The sequence below is a fragment of the Caretta caretta genome, chromosome 3, assembly GCF_965140235.1.
Source record: "Caretta caretta isolate rCarCar2 chromosome 3, rCarCar1.hap1, whole genome shotgun sequence".
Lineage (NCBI taxonomy): Eukaryota > Metazoa > Chordata > Testudines > Cheloniidae > Caretta > Caretta caretta.
Window position 1 is genome coordinate 65,794,301 of NC_134208.1, and position 23,405 is coordinate 65,817,705.

At 39.1% G+C, this 23,405-nt stretch overlaps 1 protein-coding gene across 1 annotated transcript in view; it reads right to left on the minus strand.

The window, feature by feature from the left end:
• Positions 1–212: 212 nt before the first annotated feature.
• SNAP91 (synaptosome associated protein 91) overlaps positions 213–23,405 on the minus strand; it is a 145,288-nt gene continuing 122,095 nt past the window's right edge. Inside the window, exons 23-30 of the mRNA XM_048845127.2 lie at positions 16,767–16,904; positions 15,294–15,434; positions 13,431–13,461; positions 9,886–9,997; positions 6,346–6,429; positions 6,157–6,261; positions 4,095–4,196; positions 213–1,603 (exon numbers count right to left, since the gene is read on the minus strand). Coding sequence (XP_048701084.1) covers positions 4,104–4,196; positions 6,157–6,261; positions 6,346–6,429; positions 9,886–9,997; positions 13,431–13,461; positions 15,294–15,434; positions 16,767–16,904 — 704 coding nt within the window. The 3' untranslated portion in view covers positions 213–1,603; positions 4,095–4,103. The remainder of the gene's footprint in view (positions 1,604–4,094; positions 4,197–6,156; positions 6,262–6,345; positions 6,430–9,885; positions 9,998–13,430; positions 13,462–15,293; positions 15,435–16,766; positions 16,905–23,405) is intronic.

Genomic DNA, 23,405 nt, shown 5'->3' on the forward strand with positions numbered 1-23,405 from the left:
TTCACAGAGCAATATGGGAAAAAGAGAGATTTTAACCACTGGAAACAGATTGTAAAAGTCAAAGTTTAGTAGGGGACTCGGGTGTAGACAGACACACAATTTTTGGAAAATGGTGCACTTTTAAAACTGTGGAATGAATACATTGAGAACTAGTGGCTATAATCCTGGACCTTTTCTTTTATGAAATTAGACAGACAGTATTTGTGTTCATATTTACTTTGATCAAGGTGTTTATTGCATCTCAGAGGGCGTACATGCACTGGGTTCTTAAACCAAAATACAAAGAAAAGCTATTTTGAAATTAGCTTTCTATAACTTTTTCCCCATTACAGTGTATGTTATCCCCACAGTTAATTCAGATACAACCACTTTTAATGGTACCATACATTGATTAAATAGTTAATTTGAAAGACTTAGGTGAACATCTTTCCAATTCAATATGTTTTGAACAAAGAGCTGCCAAGCCACTTGTAACACTGATCAACAGTGACCTCATTTAAGAGTCAAAATCTTAAGCCAAGCCATCAGCACAAAACAGTAGGAGAACAAACTAAAAATTAAAGAACACAATATGTACAGTAAAGGGTATGGTTCTCTGGATCAGAATGAGGTCTAGTCATATAGTACAAAAAACTACTCACAGCATAGTTGGGGAATGAAAATACACTACTAAGGTATACACACAGGTAAGCACTAAAACAACAGATGTACATAAAAGTTAAATAAAAATGCAATAATGTTATAACTACAGACACACCAAAGAGTGCTTTCATATTTGACATTCTTTAATGTCAGCACAATTATGGCTGCTTTTTTCAACTACATGGAGAGAAACTGACCCTTTACTTATTTTCAGTGCATTTAGCAAGAACTGATAAATAGGGAATTTAAATGAACTCAAAACCAGTTAAAATATATTTTAAATAAAAAAGTGATAAATACAGTATTCTTTCAGATATGATTTTTCATTGTTGGTAAAGTAATCTGAAAGAAGTATTTGTTATGGAAATTTACCTTTATATTACTTTAAATGATAATATAACATATACAATGCCACAAAAATAAAATTTCTCACAACAACTGAAATTCCTGTGACTGGGAAAAATGTATTCCACACAAAGATTTTGTCTAGTTAAGTGTTTCTTACTATTGGTATTATCACACTATGTTTTGTAACAGATAAAGAAGAAACTGAACGTTTAGGGAAATTTCAGGTGTTTGTCAAAAGTTATATACATTGAAACCTTCAAAAACACACAGACACATCGCTCCAAATGGCTCACCACACAACAGCTGCATAATCTGCCCCCACTGAATGGGTTCAGAAAAGCACTAGAAGGCATCAGAAACATACATCCATTGTTTAAACTGTAGAACACAAATAACCCAAGTACACAAATTGAGAGAGAGTAGGGATAACAGCTAAGGTAGTACACATTCCTAATGTTCACTTTCACAGCTGTGCTACACGTTTCGGAAGGAAGAGAAAGTCTGAATAAGCACTGGGTTTGGTACTGGTGGCTCACTTTAAAACTCTGAGCATCAATCTGTGATTTGTAGACGCCAAACTCACATTTTTACTATCCAGTCAGAAAAACTGCAGCTGTGAAGACAAAAACATAGTTAGAAGGAATAAGTTTCAGAGTAGGAATAGAAGGAATAGTGACACAAGTCTTTGACTCAAATTTGATTCAAATGGCTTGCAGAGCAGCTTTAAGGCCAAACTTGGTATACAAAGGAATCAATAGTCCCCCTTATCATACCTAAAACAGCTATGAAACTACTCTCTGGAGGAGTGGCTTTCATACAAAAACATTTAAGAATTCAGCTATTTTCTAACTTTAACTCTGATGGAGGTGTCTCCCCAACAAGTTGGGGCCTCAATATTGCAACTGGACCATTGTGCTTATGTAGAGCTCTTTGGAGACACTGGGTCCTAATTACAATGGGTTATCTATGCTCACCATCTATAGCAGAGATTCTCAAAATTCATTGGACTGCGACCCCCTGCTGATGACAAAAATTACCGCATGGCCTCAGGAGGAGGGACCGAGACCTGCCCCTACATGAGCTCGCCGCCCCAGGCAGGGGACCCAAAGCCAAAATCTGAGGTTGTGGGGCCAAAGCTGAAGCCCAAGGGCTTCAGCCCCAGGTGGGGGGCCTGCAACCTGAGCCCCGCCACCCAGCGTTTAAGTCCTTGGGCTTCAGCCCCAACCCCGAGCAGTGGAGCTCAGGCTTTGGCACCAGGCCCCAGCAAGTCTTGGCAACCACATTAAAATGGGGTTATGACCCACTTTGGGGTCCCAACCCATAGTTTGAGATCCGCTGATCTATAGCCAGCAATGGATGTAGGTGCACCAGTGTTGACCTCAACTGTAGACAAGGGCATGTTGGAGAGAGTTTGCACTGGCTGAGCCCATCAGTGAAAAACCCAGTTTGACTTAGTCTACAGTTATATGCAGAGCCGTCCCTAGACATTGTGGTGCCCTATGCAGCCCCGCCCCCCCATGGGGGGGGAGAAGTGGACCCAGGCCTCCACGGGGGGGCAGGTGGCAGAGGGCTGCGCCCAAGGTCTGTGGGGGGCAGGAGTAGGCTTGAAGGGGCAGGAGGGAACCACACCCCCCCCAGCACAAGCTGGCAGAGTGGGCTGGGGCCAGGTCACTCCACTTCCTACCATCCAGTGATTGCAGAGTGGGCCTGACCCGCTCTGCTCCACTCCCCTGGTTCCCAGCCTTGGGGGGAACCACACCCCAGCAGCACAGAGTGGGCTGGGGCCAGGTCGCTCCACTTCCCGCCACCTGGTGAGAGCAGGGTGCGCCTGACCCCTGCTGCAGTCCCCCGGGACATAGCTCAGGGGAAGGAATGGAGTGGGGGTGGGGCTGGGGCGGAGCAGGGGTAGCTTTCCTGTCCAGTTCAGCCGGCTGGGGGATCGGGCTGGCCGCTGGAGCAGCATGCAGCTGTGATGTTTTTGTATGGGTAAGGATGGCCCTGGTTATGTGTCACCAAAGGTGCAGCTTCTTCAGTCGCTGAATCAGGAAAATTCTCAAATTCTTCCTGATGTCAAATTTTCACACGCTGTGGATTGTACTGAGTTCAACAAAAAACTATCACCAGAGATGATGTAAAGCTGCTACTTTCTCGTTTAATTCTAATAAATGGCAGAAAAGACTATTCAACACAATTTCTCATAGCCTATCTTCTCTACTTCGGTGATCTTCAAATTTTATTGGTTGGCTCCCTCAAACCGTTTTGTGATGTTCTGGTATCAACCCTCATATTCCTTCCCAGAAAGGTTTATTATGGTTACTATCTTTTCACTCCCCCGCCCTTTTTAATTAATTAATTATTTTTAGTTACTATTATTCTTTTTTGGTTGCTCCTCTTTGCCTCTTATTCTCTCTCAGCTCCCTACTCCCCTAATTTCCCCTTCTCTCTTTCAGTGTATCCTCACAGGTGTTTGTTCCCTCCCTAATCCATGCTTCCCCTAGGCTGTTCTACATAGCACTGCTCAATGCCTTATGCCATGATGTGCAGAAGAGCCACGCCCTGTAGCACCCCACAGGGAGACATGGAGAGACCATGGGGCTGGAAGCAATGAGGGATGCAGGCAATACCCCCTTCCAACCCTATCAGAGATTTGGCATCCTTTGAGGACATGCACATGTTTGGGAGTCTGAATTGCACTCATTCGTAACAGTGATACCAAATCAGTTTTATGGCCACAAATCAATTTCTCACACCAGATTAGGATTACAGTGTAGGACTAGTCACAAGAAGAATTAATGTGAAGAGGAGAGTTATTATTAATAAAAAAAAATCTACTACAACCGCAGCATAAAGAAACAAGATTGTCAAACAGAATGGCATGGAGAAGTAGTTATGATTTAAACTTATCTTACAACCTGAAAACACTTTTAAAAGGGCTTTAACTTGTACCTCCCGGTTCTCATTCACAGTTGTATTTTTCTACAAATAGTTGCAGGTTCTTACTGAAATTTAAAGGGAGTGGTATGCTTGTAGTAATGTTTTATACTAGTTAACTGCTGCAAACTAAATACATAATCCAGGTAAGTTCAAAGTCAGCCACAGAATACCTTAATTGTTTACAAGAAATCCTTGATGTTAAGATCTGCTAATGGGTCCTTTGTTGGAGGTTTCTTGGGACTCTGAGTGGCAGGTGTAGGGCTTGGAGAGAGCTAACAAAACAGACACCAGCCAAGGAAAGCAGAAAAAGAAAGGAAACAGAGATACACAAGCATTAGGTAGATTTATTCTACACAACAAGCACATTACAAACATGCAAAAAGTTAGAGATCTTGATTTATGGGCTTAACAGTGTCTTTTCTCGGTCATCTCTTGTTTGACTCCTGTGTTTAAATTTCAAATACAATTACTACAAAGTTGACAGTAATTGGGGGAGGGATAGCTCAGTGGTTTGAGCATTGGCCTGCTAAACCCAGGGTTGTGAGTTCAATCCTTGAGGGGGCCATTTAGGGATCTGGGGCAAAAATTGGGGATTGGTCCTACTTTGAGAAGGGGGATGGACTAGATGACCTCCTGTAGTCCCTTCCAACCCTGGTATTCTATGATTCTATGACAGTGCTTAGCGGACATTTTAATTCAAGACAAAACAAGGTGTCCTGGTTCTCTAAGTAACTTTCTAGTCATATTTGGCAGCAGTGAATATTCTGTTCAGTGTAGCCATTCAATGATAAGGGAGTTTAGAGAGCATCTCAATACCTAATACGCTTGCCCAAGCAGATTAGAATTTCTCTAACTGGATAGTTAGAGAATTGTTTTGAGCACTAACCTGGTAAGAAGGCAGTTTAATTGATATTTTGTAGTAACCGTTTAACATCAATGTATGGAACACACAATATATTTTTGCAGAATAACTTAGCTAGTGTTCATTGGCATAAAACAATCTTTATGCAAAGGAAAAGCCAAACATACAGTAGGCCAAGCTATAGCATACACAATATTAAACAAAAAAGAACTACATCAAAAGAACATGATTAAAGTTGCAAAGACAAGTACTCAAAAGTTAGGAAATAGGAGAATGAAGGTTCCACAAACAACCTTAATTTTGGCTCCCTTATCCCTTAGGCTGAATCATAATGCATATGCACAATTACGTGATCCCATACTATGTTTTCCACAGGACCTCTACCTCATTCAATGCATTGGATGGACAACACTCATTTAACAGGCTGCTATTCAATACTTTGTTTTTTCCTTACTTCTCAATGTGTGGCCCATGCCTTGTTTATGGCACACTATTTCAAACCCCATTCTGAAGACAGAATTATTAATTTCCTCATAGGTTTATATCTATAGTGCTCATCAGTGTAGTATGCAAGTACTCCCACCATTCGTGTATTTATCTTCAATACTATTATTCCTGCAGTCCCCTATCTCATTCACTACACATCCCCCAGCTTCAGCAACAAGTGAAACAAGTGTCCTACAGACAATAGTATTCCCTCCCTACACAGCCCTTATTCATCCCCAGAGAAGGTCCATCCTGTGCCCTGAATGAGGTAGGGTCATGTGGAATTTTTCAGCAATTTTTCAAATGTTCATAACTTGGCCAAATTTGGGCACATTTTCACAGGGACATCAAAAGACACATCCCTTACAAAGGCCATCCCCCTTGCCAAATTTCTCAAGTCTCTGTTCCAAAGTGGGGGTAGGGGGGGAAGAGGGTGCCAGGACTTATCAAGGAAATGATTGCCAGAATTTAACATTAGTGAAAAACATTTTTCCTCTAGTCTTCTTCTTGGCAATGACTCAACTGTTTTGGCAGAAGCTTACCAATCACTATCCCTACACTGAAGAAAGTTCAACACCCAACTTTTCTGTTTGCGCAGAGAAAAGAGTATCACGCATATAAAGGGAAGTGTTCATGTGATTTATTCTCATAAGGCTACATGCACTTCAGTGGAGTTAAACACCAGCACAATAAAGTTCTCCTTTATCCATATACTCAGGACTGTATATAGATAGCATTTAAAACCAAGTTTTCAGCCAGGGTTTAATAGGAGGAAAAGCTTACACAACAAACGGCTGGAAGGGGGCATGGAATGCAATGCCAACAACACCCTATTTCTACTTTAAAACTTATTTAATTATTTTACATATAAAGAACAAACTTACTTGTGCACCTGGTCCAGATGCAACTCCGAATGGTGGCCTCATCATAGGTTGTCCATACATAACTGGCTGCTGAGACATCATGGGTACACTTGGTCCAGCAGAAGGCTGCAAAATTAAGAAGTTAAAAATATATAAGGTTGCTAAAATTGATTAGGAAGAGTTATTTAATGAAGAAAAATAATCACTCACCATTCCAAATCCTGCTCCTGGCTGTGCAACTGGGGGGACACCTGAAGCAGGAGGAATAGCACTTGCTGGAGGCACAGTTCCAGTCTAAAAGCCAAAAAAACAACAACAGATGATAATTTCTATAAATCCAACTGCAATTACATGGAATAAAAGTGGGGAAAAATCTTATTGTATTTCAAGATCAAAAATGTCAGAACTGTTGTACAAAATGTTAAGTAACAGATGTTACCCAAATTGCACAGCAGCCCACCTCTATGGCAATTCAGCCATTTTAATTCTCAAAACACTGAGAACTGGTCATTAGAAACTTCAAAATTTGGTTTCTAGAGAAGTATCTAGAAGGTATATTTATGTCAATAACATTAAACTTTAGATAGTCACTTCTTATTAGGATTTGCACAGTATGTTCTGCTTTACAGATAGAATTCTTAATTCTGAAAACAGCTTCAATCTATTATCCATGTCTTAATCTAATACAACTAGAAAATGACTGCAAGGGAAATCTTCTGTACAGAACTACAAGAATACTTCCCATTTCTCTTCTTCCCACCAGGTAACACTCTTCAAATCTGTTATAAAGAGGACAGTGATCAATTGTCCTCAATATCCACTGAAGGTTGGACAAGAAGTAATGGGCTTAAATCTGCAGCGAGGGAGATTTAGGTTATATATTAGGAAAGGCTTTCAAACTATAAGGATAGATAAATAATTGAACAGGCTTTCAAGGGAGGTTGTAGAATCCCTATCATTGGGCATTTAAGAACAAGTTAGGCAAACACTTGAGGGATGGTTTAACTATTTGTGGCCATGCCTCAGTGCGGAGGATGAACTAGATAACCTCTCAAGGTACCTTCTAGCCCTACATTTCTATGATGCTACATTAGTACCCTTGACTGGTTGTTGCTCCAAACAAAATGAATTATGAAGACTGTTTAGAACATGTTACCACATAATAAATCTGGGGTTGTTTATCTTGATCCAAGATAAGCAACACAGAAACCTATAGATCCTGGTCAATTAATTACTGTGATGGATTACTGTACGTCTGTATATCAGTCTGCAAACTCCATTTTCTTTTGTGTACACCATTTTGATTATAAATGTGCTGCACCTTCACTTTTGCCTGTTAGCCTCTATATTTGACTGGAATACCCAAGAGACATTAGCACAGAATCTGTGCGCCCATTGGTGGAGTGCTAACCATGGAGAACTTTCAAGAGTCATTATTAACCTGGATGGTCTTCCATTCAAATGGAAACATTCTAGAGCAATGAGCTGGCTGCAGGTCAAGGGAGCTAGAATCCCTAGTTTAGGGACCAAACAACAAATCACCTGACAAGGGACCTGAAGTTGCTTGGGCGGTTGCCTGATATAGAGGGCTGAAACTTTATAAGAACAAGTACTGCTCTTAGCAGGGGCTCTCTCACCAACCAGGACATAAAAGGCATGGCTGGACAGGAAGAAAGGAGGGTCCTGCAATTCTGAAAGGACTGATGAAATCCCGAAGGGCTCCCAGAGTGATGAGGACAGGGGAGGGACGTAGGGAGAGATTTGTATGCAGCTATTTTCCATAGATCTTTACCCATTGTGCTTTGTCTATGAGTAAAATGTAACTTGTTTAGACATTCCTTTGTAAGGTCTGAGTGTTAACAGCAGTTAGAGCAAGTAACACTTACTTTAATGGTCACAGAATCCCTAAAGGGTGAAACAGTAACCTAGAGCATCCATGGTTTCAACTGAACTCTGCGGAGCATCAAGAATTACTGGGGATGCTTGGGAGAGCTAGCATTAGCTTCAGGGCTGAGGCAGTTGGACTGTTGCATATCTTCTCAGGAAGGGTATGTGTGTGTGTGCGCGCTAACAGGCTTCCAAGGAGACTGGAAGAAACTCTTTAAAAGCCACCACTGCCTTTAAAGTATCCTCCTACAGTGGTCCAGAGCAGAAGTTTGGCAAATATTTTTACTAAGCCAGGCTTTTGAATGATCAATACAAATACAGGTAGTCTGGCTGAAGATTAGGACCTTTAGATAAGCGTCTATGACTAATTTGTGTCTTTTACTGTTTTTGTGCAGTGCCATAGGTACCCTCCATTATAGACACTAGACAATATATAGTAATAGTTTAACTGCTTGACTCTTTAAAGAAAGTTCAACAGTCCTAGAACTATTAAACTTCATATAAAAATTAAAACAATAGCAGCAAGAAGAATCATGTAGCTAACATTTCCATGTGAATTTAGTACTCTCAAAAAGTGTCAGATTGGGCACAGCCAAAGGACAGACAGCACAAGCAGCAGTTCAAGCTTCAATATTGCTCTGTCAGTGTATCTCAATACTGACCTGAAGGGACTTTAAAGGGTTTCAATCTCCATAGTCATTTCTATGTCACTGGTATCCTTGTTGGCAGAATTTTAATTTTTTTTTACTGGCTTTAGACATCAGCGAACTGCGAACTCTACCAAAGCCACCCAACCCATTTCCTAGAGACCAGTGAATTCCTATCAGATGGTAACTACTTTCAGTTACAACCAGCCTAGTCTGGGTTTGAATGAGTGACTAGAAGGGAAGTTCCACATCTCATAAATCTCCAGATGCCTCCAGGTCCTCAGTATTTCAATATCTGCTGGGAACAAGGATATATCCTGAAATAACTGCTTTTAGCTTGACTTCCATGAAAGAGCTTATTACTAAGTTGTTTCTCATGAACATACTACAAAGGCTAGTGGATTAAGTAACTGGTCACAATGACATGCTCTCAGGCATGTAAGAGCAGCCACATTAATATATTAGTGACAATTTCCATCTAACTTTAAGCCAGCTGTAAAACCTGTAGTGCAGGCAAAGAGCAGTTAGTATTTTCAAGTTTAGTTAAAAAAACAAAAAACAAAAAAACCAACAGCTTTGTAAGTAGAATTAGTAGAACTTTACAATTAAATTCACTTACATAATAGAAAATTGCCCAACCTTTCTGGTAAGAAAAAAAGCTGAAATAGTAACTAATTCATTCATCAAAATTCCACACCCACATTAAATGGAAGCTGAAACAATGATTGCAAAAAATGTCCCCCCATCCCGCCCCATGGAACATTTTGCTCATAAATTACTAAAAGAAAATATCACACCCTATTGTCTTGGAAGTAACTGACCACTCTTTCTGGCACATATACAAAGATCCTGAGCAGGTGTAGGCCAATGTAGTTCGACTGACATCAATTCCACAATGCTGATTTACATTAGCAAAGGATCTGGCCCACAGATATTGGTCGTCTCAAATCAATGTTTTTCGTCTTAGTGACATTGTCAGAGATACTACAGTATTTCCCTACAGTTACAGACAATTAAAGTATCTCCGATATCACAACATGTTTAACAGGTGGCTAATGTTGATTAATAGTCACAATTGTACACACACAGTCCCCTAGAAAAAACACAGGGAAGAACACCAGTTTATGTACACAGTAGTAATAATTTGTTCCTATTTCATCACCACTTGAGTGCCTGCTGGACATGAAGTGCTAGGACTAATTACTGAACTACATACCAAGGGACCAGTTGGAGGAACACCAGTTGACCATGTTGCAGGTGCTACTTTTGGTTGCCAGTTAGCTCCTCCCGTTAACTTCTTTTCTCCAGCACTCCACTGAAGGTCTCCCCTAATAGGGATTCAAATGCAGAAGCAGAGATATAAATCAGAATAAAGCTGTACATTGAATGTTAAAACTCAGCACTCAATGTATGTACATTAATTTATATAAACACTAAACAAAGCTAGCACGCGCATTAGTTTTTGTTATAGGCATCTGAGAAATCCTGAACACATTTAGTGTGCATAGGTTGTGAATAAATTATCTCTAATCTCAGTGGTGGTCATTAGCTATGGTAACTCAATTGCCAAGTTTACGATAGTCTATATCAAAAAATGAAAACAGAATTAATGGTGAAAGCCTTTACATCTCATTACCAATGAGTAATTAGCAATATGTGAGGAGGCAAAAGATTGTTTAGTGCTATATTCACATTCACTTGTATGGTATTATAATCTGCAGGGAAGGATACAATTTATATCAAGGTAAAAAGTGAGGGATTGGCACTGCATATTCTACTGTTGATAAAGGCATTTCAAAGTTAAGAATCTTGTTCAGAAAGCTGCAGCAGAAGAAAAGGAGGGCTTTTCCCTTCAGAACACTCAAGTTGTAGGATTCAAGATCTATAAAAAACATTCATAGAAAAAGGAGGAATATTTTCACCCCTTCTAGAAGCAGAACAACTATTACTAAGGGGTAGCCCAACATTTGATGTTTTAACAAAAGACTGCAGGAAAAAAAACAGGATTTGAGGCACATGACAAACTGGTACATCTCCAAACCTGGACAGTGTTGGAATTCCCCACCTTCTGACCGCAAACCAGTTAAAAAGGTAAAACTCAAAGTGAAAATTTTAAGAGAGCCTGGGCGCCCCATCATCTCAGGCATTGGCACCCTGACAGCAGGATTGTCTGGCTATGTAGACTCCCTCCTCAGGCTTTATGCTACCAGCACTCCCAGCTACCTTTGAGACACCACTGACTTCCTGAGGAAACTACAATCCATCGGTGATCTTCCTGATAACACCACCCTGGCCACTATGGATGTAGAAGCCCTCTACACCAACATTCCACACAAAGATGGACTACAAGCCGTGAAGAACACTATCCCCGATAATGTCACGGCTAACCTGGTGGCTGAACTTTGTGACTTTGTCCTTACCCATAACTATTTTACATTTGGGGATAGTGTATACCTTCAGATCAGCGGCACTGCTATGGGTACCCGCATGGCCCCACAGTATGCCAACCTTTTTATGGCTGACTTAGAACAACGCTTCCTCAGCTCTCGTCCCCTAACGCCCCTACTCTACTTGCGCTATATTGATGACCTCTTCATCATCTGGACCTATGGAAAAGAAGCCCTTGAGGAATTCCACCATGATTTCAACAATTTCCATCCCACCATCAACCTCAGCCTGGACCAGTCCACACAAGAGATCCACCTCCTGGACACTACAGTGCTAATAAATGATGGTCACATAAACACCACCCTATACCGGAAACCTACTGACCACTATTCCTACCTACATGCCTCCAGCTTTCACCCTGACCACACCACACGATCCATCGTCTACAGCCAAGCTCTGCGATACAACTGCATTTGCTCCAACCCCTCAGACAGACACAAACACCTACAAGATCTCTATCAAGCATTCTTACAACTACAATACCCACCTGCGGAAGTGAAGAAACAGATTGATAGAGCCAGAAGAGTTCCCAGAAGTCACCTACTACAGGACAGGCCTAACAAAGAAAATAACAGAACGCCACTAGCTGTCACCTTCAGCCCCCAACTAAAATCCCTCCAACGCATTATAAAGGATCTACAACCTATTCTGAAGGACGACCCAACACTCTCACAAATCTTGGGAGACAGGCCAGTCCTTGCCTACAGACAGCCCCCCAACCTGAAGCAAATACTCACTAGCAACCATATACCACACAACAGAACCACTAACCCAGGAACCTACCCTTGCAACAAAGCCCGTTGCCAACTGTGCCCACATACCTATTCAGGGGACACCATCACAGGGCCTAATAACATCAGCCACACTATCAGAGGCTCGTTCACCTGCACATCTACCAATGTGATATATGCCATCATGTGCTAGCAATGCCCCTCTGCCATGTACATTGGTCAAACTGGACAGTCTCTACGTAAAAGAATAAATGGACACAAATCAGACGTCAAGAATTATAACATTCATAAATCAGTCGGAGAACACTTCAATCTCTCTGGTCACTCGATTTCTGATCTCAAAGTGACTATCCTTCAACAAAAAAACTTCAAAAACAGACTCCAACGAGAGACTGCTGAATTGGAATTAATTTGCAAATTGGATACAATTAACTTAGGCTTGAATAGAGACTGGGAATGGTTGATTCATTATAAAAAATAACCTATTTCCCCTTGTTTATTCCTTTCCCCCCCATCTACTGTTCCTCAGACGTTCTTGTTAAACCCTGGATTTGTGCTGGAAATGGCCCACCTTGATTATCATATACATTGTAAGGAGAGTGATCACTTTAGATAAGCTATTACCAGAAGGAGAGTGGGGTGGGGGGAGAGAAAACCTTTTGTAGTGGTAAACACCCATTTTTTCATGGTCTGTGTGTATAAAACCATCTTCTGTATTTTCCACAGTATGCATCCGATGAAGTGAGCTGTAGCTCACGAAAGCTTATGCTCAAATAAATTGGTTAGTCTCTAAGGTGCCACAAGTACTCCTTTTCTTTTTGCGAATACAGACTAACACAGCTGTTACTCTGAAACTTGCTCTACAGATGTAAGGCTTGTTCGATTGGACAAGTGGGAAAGAATCCATTGGAAACTTTGGGTGAAATCTGATCCCACTAAAGTCAAGTTGAATTTTGATTCAATGAAGGCCAGGATTGCACCTTTTGTCAGTAAATTGGGACTGATTTTGTTTTAGAGTGTAACTCAGAAAGTGGGAAAACTAAGATAGGAACAAAACAAAACAAACAAGACATGGTGGAAAAGAGTCAAACAATGATAATTAAAGTAATTTTACAATCTCCTTTTCTCAAAAGAAAGAATACCATGGATTTCCCCCCTCTTAGCTCAGTCTAAGTAGAGGTTGTGAACCAGCTCAGTAGTCAGTGGAGTCAAACAATCACAGAAAGTGTATCTAAATATAAAGCTCAGAAAAAAGATAAAAGGGACTGGGTGAACTTGAACACTACATCGGTTTTTAAACTATGTATTTCTTGTTGTTTCAGGACATAAACTTGTCTCTAGTTACCCTGCCAATGCTGTGGTTTAACAAACCCCCATTTCTTTAAAAGTATATCTCCCTATTAGTGTGGAAACCGATAGACTCTACTAGAAAGATAGTGGAATGGACTACGTTCAAAGTGCTATCAAATACACCAGACAAAATGGGGGAAAAGTTCTCTAATCTTTTAGTTTTATTAATCTTATGTGTTACAAGGACCAGCATTTTTAAACAAAAAAAAACCACCCAAAATTCAGAACTTACTTTTTTGATGTGGTGCCAGAAATTCCAAGATCTGAAAATCAGAAATGAAATGAAATTAGGATAAAAAAAAGTTACTTGTTTATAAAATTAGGTGAAGGATTCTGTCAAATGTTTTTAATATAAAAACATCCGTGCACCTGCACAAAACTGATCCAACAGCACAGTTCTAGGAATAGTACTCATTTTTTCTAAAAGCCCTCTAAATAATGAAAGCTAAAAATTGAAGCACATCAGTTTCATTAATGATTTCCTTATGACAAACTTGTTCTTCCAAGAACTTAACATTTCTTTAACATACAAAAGAAATAAGAAGCCTGAAGAGCCAGTGTCATCGTTTCCTTAACTGTGTATTTATGTACATGTACAAAACAAAATGTAAATATGGTAGTTTGGATCCAAGTGGCAAGTCTAGTTTATCTTTTATGTCATACTTGTGAGAAGTTCCAGCCACCTGGGTGTAGGTGTGAAAACAAGTTGGTCTTTAACAGTGTCCTTTCAAATTTAAAAAAATAGTGCATTGCACTGCTAGACTAGGACTTACGTGCACATCAGTTGGCTCTCTAAGTTTGTAAGCAACAGAGTTAAGTGGACTTAAATTTAAAAGGTTTTGGAATCCCAGTGATTGAGAATTTTTTTAAAATATTTTCCTCCTCCATCACCAGTAGAGATCCTACAAAAATTCTGCTGCGTTTCCCCTGTGTATCCCCACTGCCCACAGATACAGAGGAGTAACTGAGGATGGAATTTGATTTACATGATAATTTACAAGTGATCATGCATAGAAGAAAAGAAACCAGCTTTGCTCTTGCTGATCAGAAACTTGTTTTTAGGGCTGACAGAAAAAAATCTGTTTGTAAATCAAGTACATATTAGATGATGTCATTGAGAAACATGAAACAGTGCAATTTCTATGGTCTTTTTCGGACTGCAACCACATTTTAAATAAGGTTACCCACTGGCCCAAGCAGTTGGTCAGTATTAAGGGCCTGGTTGGGTTGTTTCCATTAGGAGAAGAGATTGATTATACAAGTTTGGGGTGGTTTTTGTGGGTGTAATTTTGTTTATTTACAAAGAAAATACAATGTCCCATTTCTCTGAAAAATTAGAAATGATTTCTGAGCAAGAAAACTAAAGTCTGCCTTTTCAGTGAGCACTCTACCCAAAAGAAGCTCTCTCTACTTCCTCCCAGGGCCATGCACTGCTGCATCTCCTGTTGTCTGCTGACCTTTCTCCTTGATATTTGTTTCCTTTCCCACCGGGACACAGCTGCAACCAACCAAAGCTGGAGTCCCTACATGTGTAATCAGAGAAAACCCTTAAATCACATGGCTTTGCCTCTGCTCAGGCCTCGCCATGCTGGCCTGTGCCTTGGGCGGTGGCTTCTATTATTTCAGCTATCACTAAGCACCCACTGACTTTTACCAGATCTGACTGACGGCTGTTAGTAACTCCTTCAGCCTAATATACACCTCTAGAATGGCAAGTGCTATTTTTCCCATCTGTACTCTGATCTGTTTCAAGTATCTAAGCTTGAAAATGTGTTTTCAAGGGACAAATTTGTAAATGTCCCTTGGATTATAGAACAGACCAATTTAGTCTGCTTGAAAACAGAAGCTCTATGATATGGATCAAACTTTGGCACAAGACCAGGAACTGAGCTGTGAAAACCTAAGCACCGTAGCCTCCTACAGAGAAGGACTATAGCAGAGGCAGGACTCTTGAGGGGTGCAACAGACTAAGCTAACATACAAGTGACAGCTATATTTATGTACTCAAAAACAAATATTATCAATAAGTTGAATGAGTTGAGTAGTTAAGATCATAAGTCCTTTTAAAAAAACCAAAACAGTAGTCGTGACTTACTGCCTACTAAACTTGCGAGAGATGAATCAAGATCACTTCCAAGGCCTTTGCTTGCTGCTGAAGCTGTTGCAGCTGAAGCGGCTACAGACTGACCAGATGGAATCATAGTTGGCATAAGAAGATCACCTAAACCATCAAACACTAGAATTTAAAGGAAACAGCAGTTTAGATAGTAACCTTTACTGTAATATTCCTTTAAGTAACACCACTGCATAGAACCTTTAGTATTACTTAACAAATGACCATAGCACAGACAATCACTACACAGGTATTACTAATACATAATTTCACATAAAAGAATGCCAACACGGCATGCATGATATTTTACTAACACTGAAATGTAGGATTACCCTGAAATAAAAATATACTAATGAAGACTAGAACAATACATGCCTAAATGGTTACAAATGCATTCTTAAACCTGGTAACAAACTTAAAAATCCCAGAGCATTGCCCCTCTATGTATACATGTTTGCAAAGAGGTTTAGAAAAGCTATGTAAAATATTTTTTTTAATAGATGTACAAGTTACTGTAGTAGGAGAGCCAGGAAGATAGACGATTTTAAAATGTTTTAATTGATAAACAGGTTTCTCTAATATATCAATTAAAGGGATCAACAGGGATGTAATGGGTACTCTTCATCCACACTGATGGATCTAACTTCCCCAGAGCAGATGTTGGCTTCAGGAGTCAGGTTTACATATCATAACTCAAACTGCTTCTCTTTTGTCTGGTTAGCCCACTATTATATTAAAATAAGTTATATTACTTGATTCCACCACAGTAAATATTCTGATCCACATTTGATGTGCATGCTAACGTTATTTCAACAGGCAAGTGTAGCATATTATGCACTGGCAAGCAACCAAATAATCAAGCAGTAGTACTACTCAGATTTCTCTCTTACTCATTTAGTTGCAGAACTCACCAATTGTAAATTTGTAGCAAGGACCCAGCATGGAAAGTGTAGAATGGAAGAGATACAAACAAAATGACAGCAGTGATGAAAAGTTAAGCTTTATGTCAAGCAAAGAAGACTATCTTGATCTCAGTTTTGTGTAACTGGGTGCCATGCAAACTTCAGGGCTTCAGCAACAGCAGGGAGATCACATGCCTATACTCTGAATATACAGTACAAAGTGTTTTGTTTTTCCTCCGATAACTCCTAACAGTCATGCAGATAAGCACGTGCAAAGAGATGACATACACACTTATATTTGGTTTCTGCTGAAAATTGAGAGAAGATAATGGGAACAAGGAAAGATTTCCTAGAATTATCCCCACTGCTGGTGAACGCTTACGGTACTAACTGGTATTTTCTCTTTCAATTGATTAAGTGATAGAAAATATTGATACCCATGAGAAATTTTTTTATATCCTTTGTATTAAGAGCAGTAATAATTGTATCATTTATATTAGCGTTGAATGAACACGTTTGTTCTGAAGATACACAAGGGAAACCCTTCCCTCACCTGATGGATCAAATGAGCTGCCACCAGTTGATGGTGATGTTCCAAAAGCTGCTTCAAAGTTGGGCTGTAATAAGGTGGTTTGAGCTGGAGTAACTGGTGATGGTGATGGAGAAGGAGCAATGAAAGAACCTCCAAAGCCTTTAAAAAAAAGTTACATTAAAAAAGGTCAGATGCACCCAGATGGAATCACAAAATAAAAGCCTTGACATACTTACTGTTCTTAAAGCCATAACATAATATAGTTACTCTATCATTATGCTTTCTGATATTAGATAATAAGCATCTCTTGATGTAATGCAAAGTATTCTAGTAAAAATCACTCTAAAACCAGCTAAAGGAAGATCTACTGTAACTGGCAAGTTCTGGGTTGCAAGAATCATAAGACAGCATCATAAACCTAACTTGTAACTTCACCCACAAATGAAATGCAGTCACCTCTGGGGTAGAGCACAGCAGTTTAATAGCACATTCAGTGCACAATGTAAGACAGACATTCAATACACCTTACCCAATTATAATGATAGGGGTAATCTATAAGTAGGCAGAATGTAGTTACTGGGATTTGGTCAGGACACTGGGGTTAGGAAAGTGTACCATGAGTTGTTTAATGACCCTGACTTGAGTAGCCAGGAATGCCAACAGTACCTCTTAATCTCATCTAGGTTAAATACTAACTACCTATTGATTCAACAACCAACCAAATGAATCACCATCACTACTTCCTACAGCACATGGGCCTTCTTTGCACCTCTCCCAAGTTCTTATCTAACCTGACCCTCACTTTCATTGATTTCTATTAACGGTACCACTTTCCTTTACATGACTGGGCTTTTAAATGGTCTCCAACTATAATTTTAGATTTTTGAAGTACTATAAAATATTGTAAATAAGAACAATTATATGATTTTATAGATTTCTTTCTACAGCATTTTTCCCCCACTGACTCCTTGATTTAAATTTTCCTCGTTAAATAAGAAATGTTTTCCCTGAAAAATGGAAATAAAAGCAATAATCCACCACATTTCTCTCTGAAAACAGTTCTGTGCCAATGTAACATGAGTTGAGCAGTTCTGTCTGCCAGCAAGATATGGACTGATAGTTATGGCTTGTTTTTCAGGAGGTGTGAAACACCCACAAAGCTCAATGAAATTAACAGAAGCTGCAGGTACTTCATAACTTTGGGAGACCAACCAGTATAGATTATAGTCACAACGTCAATTTTCAAGTAGAATAGTCAGCAGCCTAGAATATTTTCTTGTTGCACTAATTTCAGGTTGTCAGGATTTTGGTTGCATTGGTTGAGGACACAGCATATATTAGGGATTAGTGATGTCACAAAGTATAGGAATGAAAATCAGAACCTTGAACTCAACTTGTGAAAGAAACGAAGGAGGAACTGACTTAAACTGTTAAGATTTGTAGTCTACACATTATGCTAAATGCTTAAAGATACTGAATCTATTAACATTTTTAAGGCAACAACACATGGCAACTGATGCACTTTAGGGAGATTATGACAGATCGAACATAGACATTTTATCCACTTGCAAACTGTAATATGTACCTTCAAATGCCAGACTACTGTCATAAGGAAAAAGACAGCCAGACGTGAATGTTTGGAGAACACTGGACACAAGTGTGGTAAAGTGGACTACCTTCAATTTAATTAATGCTTTAAAAAACGAAGTGTTAAAATTTAGGAAGTTAAAAATATATAAAAAACTCACCAAAAGTTATTGTAAAACAGTAATATACATTATGTTTCTCATAGCCGTTTAACCCCAAATCAAACTTTTGCCCCAAGCTGTGAAGGAGCACATCACGTTCCCAAAGAATACTTCATTAGCCCACTATTCTAGGAATAGTAGCTTTGGAATGATCCTGACACCATTTTCTAGCATATGAATGCACTAATAGATTACTGTATCACTTTTCAGTAATGTTGATTAACCTCAATCTATCCGCCACTCTCAGTAATCATGAGATACTGGTAACCTATATACATAACCTGGCAGGAATTATTCCTTTCTAAAAGATCCCAAAGAGTCATGACAGGTAGCTACTTCTCCTTCCCAAGGGTTTGGGTAAGATTGGTGACAAAGTCAAACCCTTCTTGCAACTATGCCTAGTAGATGCACACCAGCATAAATTTGAATTAAACTGAAACAGGTGCAGAGAAGGACTACTAGGATGATCAGGAGAGGATAAGACTTCTCTCTATGAATACATCAGAGAGATATACTCCAGGAAGGGAGGAAGACTTATTTAAACTGAAGAATATTGGCACAAGAACAAATAGGTATAAATAGCCCAATAGTACATTTAGGCTGGAAAATAGAAAAATGTTTCTAATCAGAGGAGTGAGGTTTTGGACCAGCCTTACAACAGAAGTTGTGAGGACAAATGACTTAACTAGTTTTTAGGTTGGAGATTGACAAATTTATGACCGAGAGTACATGATGAGGTTGCCTGTGATAGCAGGAGACTGCCTATGACCCACAAGGTTCCTTCCAGTTCTATGTGCAACATGGATTATCATGCCAGCGGTATGATGTTCCAAGTTTTTTTTCCCCCCATCACAGAAGACACTATATTCCATTTATCTCTAGATACAGAGGAGCTGGTACGTGGCATAACAGCCTGCCTATTCAAAGTGTATCTAGGAAAGACTGAAGCAATGCTAGTTGGATAAGGACCACCACTATTTCATCCTTGATCAAGGCGCCTGACCTCTAGTAATTAAGACAGCTGCAGTCTTGGTTATGCTAGACTCACTGACCTTGGATATCTGGCTAAGTAGTGCCCTTCCATCTCAAGTTAGCCTGAAAATTCCTGGACAGAGCTGAGAGTGACCAGTCCGCAGTAGTTACAGATTTGCAATTAATGTGATCTAGAGCTGCCAAATGCTCTATCTGGGGCCCTGATAAAGTAATTAGGAACTAGACAATTAAGTAGCCTATGTAAATAGCTAAAGAAAGAATATCACTTTTCCAGAACCTGCACTGACTTCCCTTTGTTAGCAGATCCACTTGAGGGTTCTGCTAGGACAAAGACTTGAACTACCCTCATTATCTCAAACTGCCTCTTTTTCCAGGAACCCATATCAGCTGCAATCAGACTGACTAAGATTTAGAGCCCAGACAAAAACTTATGAGGAAGATGAGCCGCCTTTACAGCATCCCATAGGCTCTCAAACATTGTCCTGAAGGAGACATGTCAGCTTCAGATCCCTCTGCAAAATTCCTTTTCAGTCCCCAGAAAAATGAAAGCAAAAGAATATGTTTGAATATTCAAAGAATAGATGCTCACAAATTAAGAGCAGAACAGAAACCCAGCTGCCCTTCTGGAAATTTGTTTGTATTACTATAATCCATGAATAAAGTTCTGTGGTGACAGGTGCTTTTAGCAGAGCATAAATAAGTTCTATCCTTCTCTCAAGACTGGAATGGTAGATTTGGAAGCAACAGATCACATTTAGCCTTACAAAACAAACTCCTCTTGTTATGGAGGTGGCAATAAAGTTAAAGTGGTAGGGTTTTAATTTGTGCATAATTTTTATAAACTTGCTTTATATACTATTACATAGTCATAGATTTACCATTTTAACTTAGTTTGCTTTTAGTCCTTGTGAATTTGCTACATTTGAAAACTGATCATAGTATATTTATCAACTTACACTACTTAGCTAGCACATCCAAAGAAAGATCTGAAATGTTGAGCAGTTGCTTGAAAGGAATGAGGAATATTAGAAGTTAGACTGGGAGAGTAAAAAAAAAAAGGATTCGAAAAGCAATCTAGAAATAAACTATACTAAAATGCTATCTTGAAGTTTCCCTGCACTCATTGTTTAGGAGTTTCCAGTTGGCTAGCATTTATTCTACATGACACCAGGAATAGGCTTGAGAGTAGAACTGCATCTTCGTTCAGTGAAGATTGCTAATACAAATGTGGACAACAAAATAATAGCAAGCAAAACTAAACTTTCAAATGTCTGGATGGATCAGATGAGTATCCAGACAAGACTATTTTTTTATTAGGACAAAATACCTCATAATATATTCTATTACCAGTTGTGTAGAGTTCCTATATATATATATATATATATACACACACACACACACACATATACATATATATATATATACATACACACATACACAAATTTTAGATTATAGGATTAATTAGAGAGGAAGCAATTCAATAAAACTTTAATAAATCATTATATTATCCTATTCCAATAAGTTTCTCAGAAGAGAAGAATAGGAGAAAGATATTTTTCATTAGGAGATCTAAAGGAAGTAAGCCAAGAACACAGCCAAACAGTGACACTACAGAATACTTACAATTATGCATAATAAAAAGGTACCTGTAATTTTATGCACACTTTCACTAAAACTAAGCATTCAAAATCCTTGGAGGACAAGCCTTCAAGAACTGAGAAATCAAGAGGATTTTATATTTAGAATTGGATTAGCTGCAGGTTATACATCTGCCATTATCTGAGGCAAACAAATGCTTAGCAATATGCTGTTATGGTTTTAGAGAGCCTTTGTATCTGCCAAATTGTCATTCAAACCCCATTGGTAGCCATTTTGGATTTAAAATGTAGAAGCTCTGTAAGCAAGAAAAAAAATAGTTTACTTAATAAGTGAGGCTGTTGGAATTTTACCCCTTTTCACAAAAAGAAAAGGAGTACTTGTGGCACGTTAGAGACTAACCAATTTATTTGAGCATAAGCTTTCGTGAGCTACAGCTCACTTCATCAGATGCATCACGAAAGCTTATGCTCAAATAAATTGGTTAGTCTCTAAGGTGCCACAAGTACTCCTTTTCTTTTTGTGAATACAGACTAACATGGCTGTTACTCTGAAACCCCTTTTCACAGGCACTTCAACATGTGGATACAGAAACACTGAAAGAATAAAGCTTAAAGACAGGATCACATGCCTCAGTGCAGGGTAGGCATAGGCAACTGTGGGTTTGATGAATTCCAACTAAGCCTCAGTTATCCAAAAAAACAGGCTCACGTCCTCCATCCTTTATACACAGAAGTCTTGATTTAATACCAACTTCACCAATTTTTTCAAAACCTCCGCTATCAAGAACCCCCCCCCAAATACAATGGAAAACTGAATATAATTTGAAAGCTCCTATTACTAAAGCGTAGGCAAAATATTCAAGGAATTTCTATATTCCTAGATAGACATCATTTTCATGCTGAAAATGCATTTTTGGGAGTAAAATTGCTTTCAGCCTGAATACACAAGATTGTGATTTGATCTTTTCAAACAGATTAGCTCTTTTTTCAAAATTTCACCACATGGAAACTGGTGAAAATCAGTTGCTAAAGATGCTGTAACATTTTCTGCAATTGTACGTATTCCTACAAGTAACCAACAATGTTCTCATTCATGAAATTGGCTAGATACTCCTATAAAATTGTCATTTAAGAAATTTAACAAAAAGAGGGACTCTAAATTAGAAGGCAAGGACTGCCTTTACTGACGGCTCCTGGTTTATCCACATACTCGGCTTCAAGCAGCTGTCTTGGAACCAGTATATGTAATCATTTCTGGAACGGGCACTTACTTTCTTGTAATGAAATAGAAAGTTTTCCATGCATATATTTAGATGCTGGTGAGAGATGTGTTCTCCTTTGGATTTATCCTCAAAAGGAACTCACAGCACTTGCAATATAAAAATTCTCATTTCTATCTTTTATAGGAGAGCTTCTTTATTTAAGGACTTATTGCGTGAAGGGGCCCATATAAGAATGTGGATGAGGAAAAAACTAATCAATATTGACCAGCTGAGAAAGATTTAAGCCACTTTAAAGATGACAAAAAGAAAAGGAGTACTTGTGGCACCTTAGAGACTAACCAATTTATTTGAGCATAAGCTTTCGTGAGCTGTAGCTCACTTCATCGGATGCATACTGTGGAAAGTACAGAAGATTTTTTTATACACACAAACCATGAAAAAAAAATGGGTGTTTACCACTACAAAAGTTTACCACTACAAAAGGTTTTCTCTCCCCCCAGCAGGGGAGTGGGGTGGGAGGAGAGAAAACCTTTTGTAGTGGTAAACACCCATTTTTTCGTGGTTTGTGTGTATAAAAAGATCTTCTGTACTTTCCACAGTATGCATCCGATGAAGTGAGCTGTAGCTCACGAAAGCTTATGCTCAAATAAATTGGTTAGTCTCTAAGGTGCCACAAGTACTCCTTCTCTTTTTGCGAATACAGACTAACACGGCTGCTACTCAAACCTTTAAAGATGACAGTATGCCAGTATTTAAAGGACAAATATGAATTAACCAATAGGGCCAAATAAGTAGTTCATAGGTGCTGGAACAATTTTTATAGTGGGGAACGCTGTAAGCAATTCCACAAAACTGAAAACCTTTTATATACAATGGAAACCACTAGAAATGAAGGAGTGCTGCTGTACCCCAAGCACCAATGAAGTAGTTACCTGAAAGGCAGCAAGGAGAGATTTTCACTTTTATCTCATATACATGGGCTCTTAATTCAGAATTAAAGGGAGTACGGTATTATTAGAAAAAGCAACAACATTTTCAATCTGCTAACTCAAGGGAGAAGAGATAATACCCTTAGTTACTGGACTTGCCAACTTCACT